This window comes from Saccopteryx bilineata, chromosome 2 (assembly GCF_036850765.1).
Source record: "Saccopteryx bilineata isolate mSacBil1 chromosome 2, mSacBil1_pri_phased_curated, whole genome shotgun sequence".
NCBI classification, from domain to species: domain Eukaryota; kingdom Metazoa; phylum Chordata; class Mammalia; order Chiroptera; family Emballonuridae; genus Saccopteryx; species Saccopteryx bilineata.
Window position 1 is genome coordinate 204,118,910 of NC_089491.1, and position 16,156 is coordinate 204,135,065.

The 16,156-nt window shown below is 35.8% G+C and overlaps 1 protein-coding gene across 1 annotated transcript; it reads right to left on the reverse strand.

Annotated features, from left to right (window-relative positions):
• Positions 1–3,717: 3,717 nt before the first annotated feature.
• SUCNR1 (succinate receptor 1) lies at positions 3,718–15,247 on the reverse strand. The gene is made up of 3 exons (XM_066254918.1): positions 15,146–15,247; positions 8,936–9,001; positions 3,718–8,209 (listed from the first exon to the last, which is right to left on the reverse strand). Exons 1-3 carry the CDS (start codon positions 15,146–15,148, stop codon positions 7,256–7,258), a joined length of 1,023 nt encoding a protein of 340 aa, XP_066111015.1. The 5' UTR covers positions 15,149–15,247; the 3' UTR covers positions 3,718–7,255.
• Between the last annotated feature and the right edge of the window lie 909 nt (positions 15,248–16,156).

The following is a 16,156-nucleotide window of genomic DNA, read 5'->3' on the forward strand; positions in this document are numbered from 1 at the left end:
ATCCCCAGCGCCCGGGCCATCTTTTGCTCCAATGGAGCCTTGGCTGCGGGAGGGGAAGAGAGAGACAGAGAGGAAGGCGCGGCGGAGGGGTGGAGAAGCAAATGGGCGCTTCTCCTATGTGCCCTGGCCGGGAATCAAACCCGGGTCCTCCGCACGCTAGGCCGACGCTCTACCGCTGAGCCAACCGGCCAGGGCCTCTTTGGGTTCTTTTTTAATGGTGTTCTCTGTGGTTCTTGAACCTGTGCGACTCTTTCCTGCATCAATTTAGGAAAGTTTTCAGCTATGATTTTTTCAATCAGATTTTCTGTGCCTTGTTCTTTCTCTTCTCCTTCAGGAACTTCTATGATGTGGATATTGTTTCTCTTTATGTTCTCACAGAGCTCTTTTAGAGTTTCCTCAGACTTTTTGATCCTCTTTTCTTTTTGCTGTTCTGCTTCATGCTTTCACTTATCTTGTCCTCTACATCACTGATTCGATACTCTGCTTCATTTAGCCTGCTTTTAATTCTTTCTAGTCTAATCTTCATTTCTGATATTGTGTTTGTTATTTCTGTCTTGTTATTTTTTATTATTTCAGTGTCCATTTTGATGGTTACAATTTCTTTAAGTAGGTGCCCATTAAGTCCATTCATTGTAGCGTTGAGATCCTTAAGAATCCTAACAATCATTATTTTAAACTCTGCATTCAGTAATTTGATTACTTCTATTTCATCCAGTTCTTTTTCTGGAGATTTTTCTTGTTGATTCATATGGCTTATGTTTGTCTGTCTTCCCATCGTTTCTGTGTGTGGTTTGCAGGCTTTTTAGAGTTGTGGGTCTGAGGTTGGTTTATTTTTATTTTTTTTATTTATTTATTTTTTTAATAAATTTTTATTAATGGTAATGGGATGACATTAATAAATCAGGGTACATATATTCAAAGAAAACATGTCTAGGTTATTTTGTCATCAAATTATGTTGCAAACCCCTCGCCCAAAGTCAGATTGTCCTCCGTCACCCTCTATCTAGTTCTCTGTGCCCCTCCCCCTCCCCCTAACTCTCTCCCTCCCTCCCTCCCTCCCATGTCCTCCCTCCCCCCCCACCCTTGGTAACCACCACACTCTTGTCCATGTCTCTTAGTCTCATTTTTATGTTCCACCAATGTATGGAATCATGTAGTTCTTGTTTTTTTCTGATTTGCTTATTTCATTCCTTATAATGTTATCAAGATCCCACCATTTTGCTGTAAATGATCTGATGTCATCATTTCTTATGGCTGAGTAGTATTCCATAGTGTATATGTGCCACATCTTCTTTATCCAGTCTTCTATTGAAGGGCTTTTTGGTTGTTTCCATGTCTTGGCCACTGTGAACAGTGCTGCAATGAACATGGGGCTACATGTGTCTTCACGTATCAATGTTTCTGAGGTTTTGGGGTATATACCCAGTAGAGGGATTGCTGGGTCATAAGGTAGTTCTATTTGCAGTTTTTTGAGGAACCACCATACTTTCCTCCATAATGGTTGTACTACTTTACAGTCCCACCAACAGTCAGGTTGGTTTATTTAATTTGGCTTCTCCTCCAGGCCTTTAGTCCTCTGCCTCTTTGGTTGCTTGAATTTAATTCTCCTTAACTAGTAGAACTGCTTTAAGGTCTTGATATGCCTGCTGTCTGTTTGCTTAACCCTGCAGGGAGCTTAAGGTTGCTGATCTCAGCAAGGGGCTTAGTTAAAACTGTATCCATGAATGCAGTGGGTATGACCTCTGAGAACCTGAAGGTGTGTTCTGCCAGTTGCTATCCAGGGTTGGGGTGCATTTTCAGTATGAAGAAGGAGGTGTAGCTCAGGTCTCCCTGGAAACCTGAGTCACTGCCCCTTCCCCTTACTTCCTTTTTTCCAAAGTGTTTTTTGTGCTGATTGGAGCTAGACAGCTATTCGGAGGTGGGACACCTGTTTCTATTTTAGGTTTGTACTGGGCAGAAGAATCAACCCCTCCCCCAGCTGTGGCTGCCTCCACACTGGAAAATGAGTCAGCACTCAGCTCAGGTCAGCCCAGGAACTCCCCTCCCCATCACTGTTTGTCTTGCTCTCCCCACTTTCCTCATAAAAGACCAGTCAGACCTTTCAGCTCTCCTCACCCCTGAAGCCCCAGGCAAGTGGCTGTGAATGATATGTTTTGCTCTGTCCCTTTAAGGCTCACCAGCCACTTCCCACAGAAAGAATTTTTGCTCTTCTCCCCACTCAATGCTGTCAAGCTGTCTCTTCCATTTCCTGGGTTTCTAGGCTGGATCTCTGGATCTGAAACTGAGGCCCTCCCCTCTCAGATTTCTCACCTTGTAATGATAGTCCTTCTGGACCCTCAGCCTCAGCTTCCCTTCCCATAATGCCGCATAACTCTACCTGTTTACATATGTGATTTTTATTTTTATTGTGTTCAGAATCCAAAGAACATCTTAGTTTGTCTCATCAATATCTTGTTAGAGACAAAGTTTTATGTAAATGTGTGACACAAGAGCCACACGTTTGCATGATTCAGTGAGCTTTCTTTCTTATTAAATATGTTAGATATGTATATATTTATTTTTCTCCATAGCAAATTTATGTATGTACATCAAGATTTTCTCCAGGTTCACCAATCTAGAAAGCGCATATAGAATAATAGGATTATAGTGTTTTTTCTTGTTTGTTGTCTGCTTACTCAGTATGTCTAAAATTTATTGCAGTATATGTATGTAAGGTTACTGGGTTCTGTCTTATATATGCTCATAAATATGCTCATGCTTCCTTTTCCTTCTCCTGCCACAAATTTTTGTTTCAGGCCATCCTGCTGGGATTGCTGAACACAAGTCTGACTAACCATTTCACTCCCAATGGGTACTTTCCCTTCAATCTGGCATCATGCATTCTAACAGGAACTACCATTACTACCAATGAATATTATATCTTTCAAGTTTCAAAATAGCTTGATGTTTCAGTTAAGAGTGAAAGAATTTTTTTGCCTTTATTATTATCTTGCAATATATAGAGGTTTAGGGTTGTGGTGTGTGTGAGTGTGTGTGTGTGTGTGTGTGTGTGTAAAGAGAATGTTTTTTATAAAACTAGACTGCTTGTGCCAATTATTTCTAATGTTCTAATGAAACAGTGCTTTTTAAAACATTTTTTAAATTTTATTGTTGATTTTAAAGAGAGAAACACAGAAATATTGATCAGTTCCTATATGTACCTGATTAGGGAACAAAGCCACAATCTTTGCATATTGGGACAGTACTAACAAACTGAGCTATCTGGCCAAGACTAAACAATTAACAAGGCTTTATGAAATAACTTTTACCACTTACTAACCATATGACCTTGGACAAGCCATTAAACTTTGGTGCCTGAATCTTGACCAACATTATTTTTTTCCCTCTATGACTCTCACATGTAGAGTAGTCACAAATGGTCCATAACAAATCAAGATAAAAGCACTTGACTCAATACTGTTAAATCTGGATTGGAAAGTGAGCTTAACTCAAGAGCAACTTGGGGTTTTCCTACTAATTTGTACCTATAAATCTAATCAGCATTATGACCACTGGGAAACATAAGACCTTCTCTTCATTTTTATCAAGACATTTAGAAGAATCTCTTTCACATAGTGATAGACATGTTTAAGAAAAAAAATATTTATTTTTATATAACTGTACATTTACAAATAATTTATATCTTAACATATTCAATAGTTAGTCAATAGCTTTTATTCTTGAGTGGCTGACAGAATATGTGACGTGCTGATGACACTTGACAGAGGATCAGTGGCAGAAAGCAGTGAGAATTTATTATGTTGGCTTCAAAGTTACTATCTTAGCAGAGTTGCTAAAATCCAGAAAGAAACTTTCAGTCTAAATAGTTTGAAAAAGCAAAGGACAATTTCAGAGTCAACTCAGCAGCTGGAGAAAAAGGAATTACAGAGGGGAACTCCTTATCTTGTGTATAAACTCTGCTCAAGTCTTTAGCTGACTTTGAGCTATAGATATTCTGATATTCTGGTTAGATTCTAAGAGCACAATTAAACTTAAAATAATTAATGGAGATTTCAGAATTTGGAGTTTGAGTTCAGCCATGAAACAAAATATTCGTACTCTTTAATAGAACATAACAAAATACAGAATCTCCACAACATATTATTCATAATGTTCAGAATGCAATCCAAATTTATTAGACATGAAGAAACAAAAAATTATGACCCATATTTAAGAAAAAAGGTAATCAATAAAGACCAACTTAAAAATGACTCAGATTTGAAACAAGCAGACACAGAACATAAACACCCATTAACTGCTCCAAAGTATAGAAGAAAATATAAAGGACAGGTCAATGGCAGGTGGTACATAAATTTGTGCATATACACTTTATTCTTTATATAAAATGGCACTAGTTATAAAAGACATTATGACAGAATATAGTTTGATCATGCACACTCAAAATGCACAATGATTTTAAATTTGTTCTCTAAAACATTCATTTATAATAAACAACCATTTAAAACCTCATAGACCTTAAAGTTGACTTGAATTTAAAGAACAATAATATAAGGTAAAAATAATATGTCTTATAAAAGCAGTGCTTGAAAGTAGTCTGAAGCCCCTGAGGTAGACAGATTTATTCCAAATTTTTGGAGAAGATATAAAAGAATGGTTTAAAAAGTAGAGACAAATGTGATAGACCTTAGAATACACTTAATTTTTTTTTAAATTTCTGGGCATGATGAAACAGAGATGAGAATCTAAGTGTACATTATGAAAAAAGTTCTGAATATGAAGAAATAAAGTAGCAGTTTTGGCTAGAGGATAGTTTGTGACAACAATGGCAGGAGAGCATGTATGAAGAATAGGAGGGTCCAGATGGCAAAATGTTGGATCAATAGTTTATATATGATTTTGAAGACACTAGGGAGCCAATTAAAAGACAAGTTACAAAGACCAACATTATTTCCTTTGAGAACCACAAACCTAAAAAGAATTCTCATTATTTATTGTTTGTGATTCTTGCAATCACCAAGTACAAAAGGCAAATTAAATAGATATTATAATTTTAGTGCAGGTTTGTTTAGTCTGTTAAGGATTAAGTTACTACATGTCAGATATGAGCAAAAAAAAACCTTGCTATTAAATTACTTAACATTTTGATTATAAGATATATGTAAGAGTTTATGGTTTTACAAAATATTTCACTGTACTATTAGAAAGAGTCCAGTTCTTCCACTTCTTGGGGTAGGTGTGGAGCACATTTAATTTTGTCTTTACAAATTAAAATTCATACATAAAATATAAATTATAATTAAATTATGTATTGTAAGTTTGCAAAAATAAGCAGATACTTTTTTCCTATGACCTTTTTTCTAGCCTTTTCTGGTAAGAAAATGAAAAAGGTTCTGTTTTCAGTTTATTATCAGGAAATTACAAAATTACATTGAAAATTTGTAAGCATTAACAACAAAGGCAAGTCATAAAAAACATAAAGTCTAATATTAGGTTAGAAAATAAATTGTGAGTAATGTGTTTTATAATATTTCAGTTATTTGCTGTGTAAAATTAACTGGGAATATTTTGGGTTTTTGAAATATCAGAATAAAATAGTACCAGGGTAACTTAGAACAGGAAAGACAATGACATTTGTTGTCTCTGCCCTCATAATGTTCATTTCATCCTTCATGTTACTCGTGCCATGTCACTACTGACTTCAAGGAAAGGAACATAGACTCATGGCCAGAGATACATTTTATTGACTATAATCAGTGAATTATTATGTGGTACTTGGTTTCATTTTATAAAGTTAATGCAGCACCATTTATTCCCTAAATTTGTTTTGTAACATGAAATGGTGTCTAACTTCCTGAGATAACCTATACTGATATGCACATAAATACTCCTCCTATTCTGCAATTTCATGAAGTGTGTTTTGTTTAGAACATTTCCTCCAATAATCTTAGGCAATGTCCCATGAAAACAAGGCTCACTCCATATGTGAATCACTCTAAGGTAAAGTTATCCTTGTAAAGTATAACAGTGCTTACAAAATAATTTGGTGTGGGGAGTGAAACTATGATTTTTCCCTCTAAAAGAGAAAATTAACCCAACAAATTTTGGTATTAACATTTCAGGTTCTCTTATTTTTTGTTTTATGGCATTAGTATACTTTAAAGTTTACTAATTAATCAAAAGCAGCAAAGCTAATAAACTTTAATAGAGTTCTATGCAGTGACAATCAAAGTGTGATAATTAAATGTCAGATGGCACAATCAACACACAGTCTACTCACTTTTATGTATTTTTGTCTTGCTTTGAGTTTCTTGATAGGCACTTTGTGTTCTATAACTCAGGTTTTTGCAATTGTATCTCTCTTTAGAATTTTGATAAAATCATTTACATCTAAATTCCCTAACAGTCAAACATTTCTCTCCCTTTGTTGAAATATTTCAATTTAATATGCTTATTTTCTCTATAGACCATAAAACAACAACAACAACAAAGGGACTGGTACATTAAAAGTTGACTCAATTCATGATCAATATAAAGGAATGTATAGGCATTCTTAAACTTGTTATATTGTTTTCCTGCTCATTATTATTAGTTTACTTTAAATTTGCTTAAGAGCACAAATTCTAACAATATTTAACAATATAGGTATAATCCACTATTCAATTCTTACATAAAGTTATAGAATAGTATGAGTAAGAATGATATAGAGAAAGTTGCCAAAACAATTTCTTTTTACAATTTGACCAGTGAGTGATTAAATGCAGATGACTTGCTGCTTTATCCATCTTTTATTCTTCTTACATTGATTGAAGTATTACAACACATAGGGATTTTTATTTACATGCCCAAACATTTATGCTAGTCCAACTTCTTTCATTTTAGAGGTGAACAAATAAATTCTTCTCATCCTCTTGATTTTACATACTCTGACTATACCATCACAGCTTTAAACCAGGGGCAGATCTGTGAACCTCTTTGATTTACGTTTATGAGTGAATTGAACTCTAACTGGCCTACAACTGCTTGCATAAAACAGGGTTGGGGGAGGTGGTAGAGGCTAAGTAGGAGTAAATGGTAATGGAAGGAGACCTGACTTTGGGTAGTGAATGCGTGGTAGAGTGTACTGATTATGTATTATAAAATGGTGCACCTGAAACCTATGTAATTTTATTAACCAATGTCACCCCAATAAATTTTTAAAAAGTTAGGTCCCACAGGTATCTCACTTTTTTTTCTTCTGAACGAAAATGTTAGTTCATTAGCTCATGTTCCGAGTGAAGCAGGTAAGGGATTTGAAGTGGTGCCTCACTTTACTCATCAACATCTCCCTGAAGTGATCTCCCACAAGGAAATAGAAGACAGGGTTGATGACACTGTTCAGAAAGGCAAAAGGCCGAGTCACAATGTACAAGGAGTGAATGATGACCCGAGGGCACTGATGGTCATCCCAGCTCTCCATGCGGGAAGCGATCCTCACGTTCCGCATGATGTGGTAGGGGGTGAAGAGCACAGAGAAAATCACAACCGCCAGTATGACTAAGTTGAGAGGCTTTTCAAGAGGCAAAGCTGTAGCCTGCTGCCTGATCCTCTCTTTTAGGAAGACAGCAATCTTGAAAGAAAAATAACACATCACAAAAAGAGGCAGGAAGAATCCCAAGAACGTTAGGCACATGCTATAAATCAAGTTGTATCTAGGGTCCCCAGAACTCGCGTAATCATTACATTGGGTGCCATTGTCAGGATATATAAAAAGAATCATGGGCAAGAGCTCTAAGGTCACTAAAACCCAAATGGCTAAAGAGATTAAAACAGCAAACTCTTTTTTTTGGAAAAGATGTTCTCGGAAAGGGTACTTCATAAGCAAGTAGCGATCGATGCTAATGAAAGTGAGGAAAAGAATGCTGGTATAGAGGTTGGCATGTAGCACATATCGGTTGCTGATGCAAAGCACGTCTCCATACAGCCATTCTCCGTGGGCATAATTCTTCATCAGCATAGGAAGCGTGCACAAAAAAGCCAAGTCGGAGATAGACAGGTTAAAGAGATAGACGTTACTGCTGTTCCAGTTCTTCAGACAGAAGAGGTAGCCGAAAACAACAGTGCTGTTCCCAAGGACTCCTGCAATGAACTCACTCGCATAAAAAATAGAAAGGTAGTATGTTTCCAGGGCAGCCTCTGCTGCCAGCCAGTTTTTGCAAGATGCATTCCATGCCTAAGGAAGAGGGAGAAAATACAACAGTGATACACTAGGCTGTGACTGAGACATAACTGTAATAATTTTAAAATAACACTTAAAAGTTGAATTATATGGAGAGTGGGTTACATTACTAAGGAGTACATATGTATACATACATAGATGTCATTAATATTTCAAAATCTTTATTGTTAGCTTTGAAATATGTGCTAAGAAATGGGAATAACAACAATGCATTAAAGTTTCTCTCTCTATTGATTTATTTTAGAGAGAAGAAAGAGAGAGAAAAGGGGGGTGGAGTAGAAAACATCTCTCATATGTGCCTTGACAAGGCAAGCCCTGGGTTTTGAACCTGTAACTTCAGCATTCCAGGTTAATGCTTTATCCACTGCACCACCACAGGTCAGGCCATTCAAGTTTCTAATCTCAAACAATTTATAATCTCTTGAGAAGAATCAGGAAATGAGAAAAACAATGGACATGCCATACAGGGTGGAGCAAAAGTAGGTTGACAGAAGTTTGTATGAAAAATAATAATAAATAATAATACAAGAATAAGTTGTTTCATGTAGTCACAACTGTAATCCTACTTTTGCCCCACCCTGTATAATGATAGAGTATCCCAGACACAAGGAAAGGCATATGCAAAGCCCCTGAGGAGGAAATACACATAGAGGATTTAAAAAACAGCAGAAGCCAGTGGAAAGTGCAGTGAAGGAAAAGATGAAAGTCCCCAGGACCTACCACACTCTCCAGCATACTGGAGCTGTTGGACAAATTCTGCTGAGTTAAACTGGATTGAACCATAATCTAGAAAAGGAAACAATTGTTGTAACTCCAGTCTTAACATTTTAATAGCTTGTAATTTGTTTCTATATTGTTAAAGTAGTATGTTTATTTCATTATTTGTAAAATACAACTCCAGTTTTACGGCATGGCTTTTTAAAAAATATAAAGCTGAAAATCTTAGTAATAATAATAACAGCAGCCACTATTTACTGAGTATAGTGCTTCAGGCACCATGCGCACCACTTTCCAAGGACTATCTTATTTAATACTCACAGTGACGTAATGAGGTGGGACTGATATTATTTTCATTTTACACATGAAGTCACTGACACATAGAAAATTAAGTATCTTCCTCAAGCCATATGTCTAGTACAAGACCTTCATTGTAGCCTCTTCTGAATAGGGGTCATGAAAATAAGCTATCCGATTCATTCAAACCTCAGATGTCTTGCTCACCTGCCATGTTTTCTCTTGTTTTGTTTGTTTTTAAGATTTTATTTATTGACTTTTTGAGAGAGGAGAGAGATGGCTGGGGGTGGTGGTGAACAGGAAGCATCAACTCATAGTTGCTTCTCATATGTGCCTTGCCCAGGCAAGCCCAGGGTTTCAGACCAGCAACCTCGGTGCTCCAGGTTGAGACTTTATCTACTGCGCCATCAAGGTCAGGCCCTGTTTTCTCTTGTAATGAGGAGAGATTATTTGCATTTTAAAGTACTTGAATTTTTTAAAAGATACTGAAATTATTGTCATTAAATATTGATGCCTGCATATTTCTAGTGAGGAAAAAAGTAAGATTGAAAATAAAAATTTCCAAAAATCTCATTGTCAAATACAACTCTGAGTGTTAGTTGTTGCAAACAAATGCTTCTTTTAATATAGTATTTTGGTAAATAGGGCAAAACAAGACCAAATGACTCTGAACTGCTTTTTCTGGGAAACATGCAAACATTGAGCAGAATTTGCTATCATGAAGGCATCTGGAAAACACATATCTACTTTTGTCAAATTCAAGTGGTCTACTCAGTGAAAGATTTCTGGTGTTTTGAGAGTGTTTTGTTGATGAAAATGATTCATGGAATTGTAGATATGACAAATTCGATGTTTTGATAAGTTATTTTTAATCACTCTTTGAGATCTCATAAATTTTTCTGAACCTCAAGTCTTTCTATGGCAACCTGCCACTAAGTCTCACTTGACAAAATGGGACCCTAACATCCTCAGGCAGTGGGCATAGGAACACTGCTGGAGATCCAAGCAGATTGGCTTCCCTCCTTCAAAGTTATCTGATTCTACTTCTCTTGCAAATACAGCAATTTATTACATTTTTCAATCTCATATATTTTCTAATTTTTCAAACTTCCACCACCTTCTTTGCCCCACTCATCATTAACAGATCCTTTAGTCACTGGGTTTTCTGAGGTAGAGCCCATTCATAGGGTGTTCATTCTCTGTACCTGTCCTCTCCTCTTTCTGTCCTGTGACAGAAGAGAATGTCTATTCTTCTGAGCTTATTCCAGATCCAACTCATTTCCTGATTCTCAAGATTGCTATGTTATCCATCCTTTCTCTTTTCTGTCTCTCAGTTTTTCCTCCAGCTCAGTTATATCTTTTCCTATCAGCATATAGGCATTCTCATCTTGTCTTACAGAGAGAAGCCCACATAAGAACTATCTCTGGTTTCAAATGTTTCTCTCATTGTCCCACCTTGATTTACAAAAAGAGCCATCTTTACTAATTGTTTTGACACCTTGCCGCCCCATTTCCCTTTACTCCAATGTTGCTTCTGACCCACCACTCAACCAGAGAGCCTCCACTTTGTTCAATCCAATGGTCATTTTTCACTAGTCATCTTTCTTGACTTCTCAACAGTTTTTTTTATATTATGACTTCTGGAAACACTTTCTTCCTTCACCATCTGTGATATGGCAGTTGTCTACGGCCATACCACCCTGAACGCACCAGGTCTCATCTGTGATATGGCAGTCTACTATTTTCCTTCTTTTTGTTTGCTTGCTCTTTGCAGGGTTTTTTGTGGCCTAAGCATTAAATGTTGAGTTCCTCAATACCCAGTGTTGAACTCTATCTAGATTTTGCACAAATGGTCTCATCAACTTTCTAACTGTAATGATCATCCATATATCAACAACTCTCAAATGTATATCTTAGCTGCCATTGATAGATCTCTCACAGACACATCTGTACTAAATGCTTCAATTTCCTTCCTGAATCTGCTATACCTACACCTAACTCTGTTGATGGCCTTACCATTTAACCAGGTCATTTGACTTCAGAAATATAAAAACATAGTTCAGGACACCATTATCTCCATCTTGGACTATCCCATATACTCCTAGGGCCTTCTCACATCTTTGCCTCCCTTTCTATCTGTCTTCAACACTACTGCTAAACAATCTTGAAAAACTAGCACTGAAATTCTAATTATATTACTCTCTTCAACCAAAATGACTTTCTACTATCTAAGGAATAAACTCCAAAATATTTTATTGACATTATAACTTTTTAAAAATTTGTTATTATTTTCAATTTATTTTAGAGAGAGAGAAAAACATCGATTTGTTGTTCCATTTATTTTACACATTCATCAGTTAATTCTTTTATGTGTTGTGACTAGGGATCAAACCAATTGAGCTACCCAGCCAAGGAAACTCTAAAATCTTTTTGGGGCATTTACGACATGCCTGATCCATACTACATTTCAGCCTCACCTAGCATTATTCTTCTCCTTGCTCATCTTCCTTCCTGTTCTTTGAATGCCAGAGAACTTTCCGCATACTGTATTCAGTTTGTTGAATCTCTCTCACGGGCCTTTTCCCTGTGGTTCTTGCCCCATCACATATTCTATCTTATATCTACACTACTTTCAGATCACAGCTTAGCTGTAGTTTCCCAAGATAGGCTTTCTGACCTACCACCCTAAAATTTATACTGAGTTTTGTCTTAACATTGCTCTCAATTTTATCATACTCATAGTTATCTTCTCTACCCACAGTGACTACCAGATAGTGGCTGGTCTGTAAATGCTTGCTGAATGGAGAGATAAATATAAACACTTGACTGTTTAGAAAAAGTTTTTATAAATATTTTCTCCATGATCAGTTAAATAGTTTGTCCGTGAAAGGAAACCCATTACTCTATTTCACTATAAAAGCTAATACTGGCCCTGGCCGGTTGGCTCAGTGGTAGAGCGTCGGCCTGATGTGTAGGAGTCCAGTTCGATTCCTGGCCAGGGCCACACAGGAGAAGCGCCCATCTGCTTCTCTACCCCTCCACCTCTCCTTCCTCTCTCTCTCTTCCCCTCCTGTAGCCAAGGCTCCATTGGAGCAAAGTTGGCCTGGGCACTGAGGATGGTTTTGTGGCCTCTGACTCAGGCGCTAGAATGGCTCTGGTTACAACAAAGTGACACCCCAGATGGGCAGAGCATCGCCCCCTGGTGGGTGTGCCGGGTGGATCCTGGTCAGGCGCATGCAGGAGTCTGTCTGACTGCCTCCCCGTTTCCAATTTCAGAAAAATACAACAAAAAAAAAAAGCTAATACTGCATTTCATATTTAAAAATAACAATTGTAACAGTAGTGGGTGTAATTTAGACACACGTTTGTAAAAATAAAAATTTAACATATATATATTCTAGGATCACTTTTAAATATTAAAGGTAATTAAAGACTTATTCATTCACACCTGAAATGATAAAACATTTGAGAGTCTAGGACATGTACCAAAGGATTAATAGTTTCATCTGTAAGTGATAAGATTACAGATAATTTTTATAATATGTTTTTTCTCCTTTCAATTTATCTAAACTTTTTGCTTTCCCCATATCAGCATGTATTTGATAATATTAAAAATTTAAAAATTTTAGAAGTATAATAAAAAGTTTCAATTCTTTAAAAAAGGCTTTATAAATAAAAGTTTTAATATTTTAGACCAATGGTAATTTTTCACTATTATTTCTAACTCTATTTCTAGCTTCTTTCAATTCCCTGAAGAGGTTTGACTGCCACAAAAGAAAACACAGTTATGAGGGTTTTTTTCTTCTATAAGTGGAAGGCAGATGAACAGCTAGCACCCAGGTATTTAGGGGCCATATGGAAGCCATGGAGAATTCTGCTTTCAAGTTGTCTACAGGGATTGGAGATGAGGGAGATAGGGACAGAAAATAGGAGGACTGAAATAAGAAAAATGAATGACTAGTCACCTTTGTCCTGTTTTCAGAGTAGTTACTCATTCTTATTTTTTTAAAAAAACATTTTATTATATAACATTCATTCAGAAAATGCAGATAAGCAAAAAGAGGAAATCAAAATTGTAAACGAGCAGCCCTGGCTGGTTGGCTCAGTGGTAGAGCGTCGGCCTGGCGTGCAGGAGTCCCGGGTTTGATTCCTGGCCAGGGCACACAGGAGAAGTGCCCATCTGCTTCTCCACCCCTCCCCCTCTCCTTTCTCTCTGTCTTTCTCTTTCCTTCCTGCAGCCAAGGCTCCATTGGAGCAAAGTTGGCCCAGGCACTGAGGATGGCTCTGTGGCCTCTGCCTCAGGCGCTAGAATGGCTCTGGTTGCAACAGAGCAAAGCCCCAGATGGGCAGAGCATCGCCCCCTGGTGGGCATGCCAGGTGGGTCCCATTCGGGCACATGTGGGAGTCTGTCTGATTGCCTCCCCGTTTCCAACTTCAGAAAAAAAATACAAAAAAAAATTATAAACCAACCACTCCTAATATTGGCATAACTTCCTACAGTTTAATATTTACTGGAGTTCATTTTTTTAAAAAATAGTTTTTTTAATCTATTTTTGATGGACTTATTCATTGAAAAATATATTACTTCTAAATCCATAATATTCATAAATTCTGATTTTATGAATGTAAGGCTGTCCATATTTGCAAACCAAATATGATGATATGTGTAGTTGTGTGTTTTTAGTGTGGCCATTACAGTTCTACAAATTGATGAAATAAGCTGATCATTTAAGGAAAATTCCCAATTGAAGGGAAATTTCTTCATGAAAAATTAATATTCTCATTTCCACTTTCTAGTGGCTGGATTTTTAATTTTTAAGAATAGAAATGATAATAAATAGATTATATATGAGTTAGATAAATTATTTTTAATAAGTTTTTAGATATTAGATATTGGCAATTGAAGTGAAACAGTTAAATATATATTCAAAAATATACCTAGACCTGTTGGAATTATTACACTACAAGCAATATTTATTTTACTCATACAAGCTGATCAGTAGTTCCCAGTTAACTTGAAAATGGTTCTTTCACTTTTATATTTAACTTTTTTAAAATTCATATTTTTGTAGTTTAAATTAAAAAACATATTTGATGAGTTACTAGTTTTAAAATTGTTTTTTCTTATAATCATCGCATTAAAGAACATCTATGAAATAATTTTAATTTCTTTAAGACAAATTTACATAATAATGAGTATATTTTTTTACCAAACTGCTTATTGCATTAATAAACCATTTGCATAAAGAGTATATTCACACTAGAAAAATATTTCTTTAATATTGATAACTTGATGTTTTATATATTACAGAAATTACACCAGAAATCAAAGTATTAAAATGTTAAATTATGGTATCAAATTCTATGAATTTCTTAAAAATACCTCATCAATTATAAAAAGTTTTAGAAGGTATAATAGTAATGGTTTCTACAATTTCCATTTTTCCTTAGTAAATTATATCTTTAAATAATGCAATTTTTATAATTATAACTGCTAAATATAATTTTTACATTTTCTAAACAAAAATATTTTATATTATAGTTTCATATTATTTGTAAATTTTAAATATTTTCAAGAATTTATATTTAAGTAAATCTGATTACTTTTTATATTGAAGTATAAGTTACCAACACATAAGTAAATATAACAAATCTCTATAAATAAAACAAATTTAATATTTGGCAATTAAAACAAGGCAATTAAATTTGTTAAAAAATAAATATAAAAAAATTACAACTTCTTTTTGTTTCTTTTGCTGTCTTACATGTACATATAAACATCAGTTCAGACCTTTTATTTAAACATTATTTTATACTTTAATTGCACACAAACTACTTTTTAAAGAAACCTATAATGAATGGGAGGTTTGTTATTACTTTATAAACCTAGGCAACACGAATTACGTTATAACTCACCATTCTGTCGGAAGGTCCTGATCCCTTGACAGAAAGCCTTTGCCAGCACCTTGATACAGCTTCTGACCCAGTGCTGTGTCTCTGGACATAGAGCAGTCTGATTTGCCTAACATGCAGACAAGATTAATAATTCAAAAGTCAAGAATAATTTATTCAGTCAAACCCCACATCAAGTTCAAGTAGGGAAACTTCCTGAGAAGTCCAGACACAAAACAAATTGTTCAGTTCACAAATAGATTTTGAAAATACTGATGTTGAAATATTTTTATTCACTATCAAAACAACAGAAGAGCGTGTACTATTTTTATATTTATTTGCATATTTAAAGATTAGTACTGTTTATGTTGGGTATACAATTGCTTCTGCCTTTTGTCATTTTTAAAAGAGAGTTTTTTCCTATAAGTGGGATAGCTGGGTCAAAGGGCAGTTTGATTTTTAATTTTTTGAGGAATCTGCATACTGTTTTCCACAGTGGCTGCACCAGTCTGCATTCCCTCCAGCAGTGCAGGAGGGTTCCCTCTTCTCCACATCCTCGCCAGCACCTGTTGTTTTGTTAATGAGCGCCATTCTGACTGGTGCGAGGTGGTATCTCATTGTGGTTTTAATTTGCATTTCTCTAATAATTAGTGATGTTGAACATTTTTTTATATGCCTATTGGCCATCTGTATGTCCTCTTTGGAGATGTGTCTGTTCATTTCTTGTGTTCAATTTTTTTTATTTTAATGAGGTGACATTAATAAATCAGGGTACATATGTTCAGAGAAAACATCTCTAGGTTATTTTGACATTTGATTATACTGCATTCCCATCACCCAAAGTCCAATTGTCTTCCGTCACCTTCTGTTTTTCTTTGTGCTCCTCCCTTTCCCCAACCCCCTCCCTCTACTCCCCACCAACCCATAACCCCCACACTCCTGTCCATATCTCTGAGTCTCCTTTTTTTTTTTTTTTTTTTTTTTGTATTTTTCTGAAGCTGGAAACGGGGAGAGACAGTCAGACAGACTCCCGCA

Excerpts from the sequence above, each read along its gene's own strand:
- SUCNR1 (XM_066254918.1), bottom strand. Across the intron at positions 8,210-8,935 it reads CCAGTATGCTGGAGAGTGTG|GCATGGAATGCATCTTGCAA; the intron begins GTAGGTCCTGGG and ends CCTCTTCCTTAG.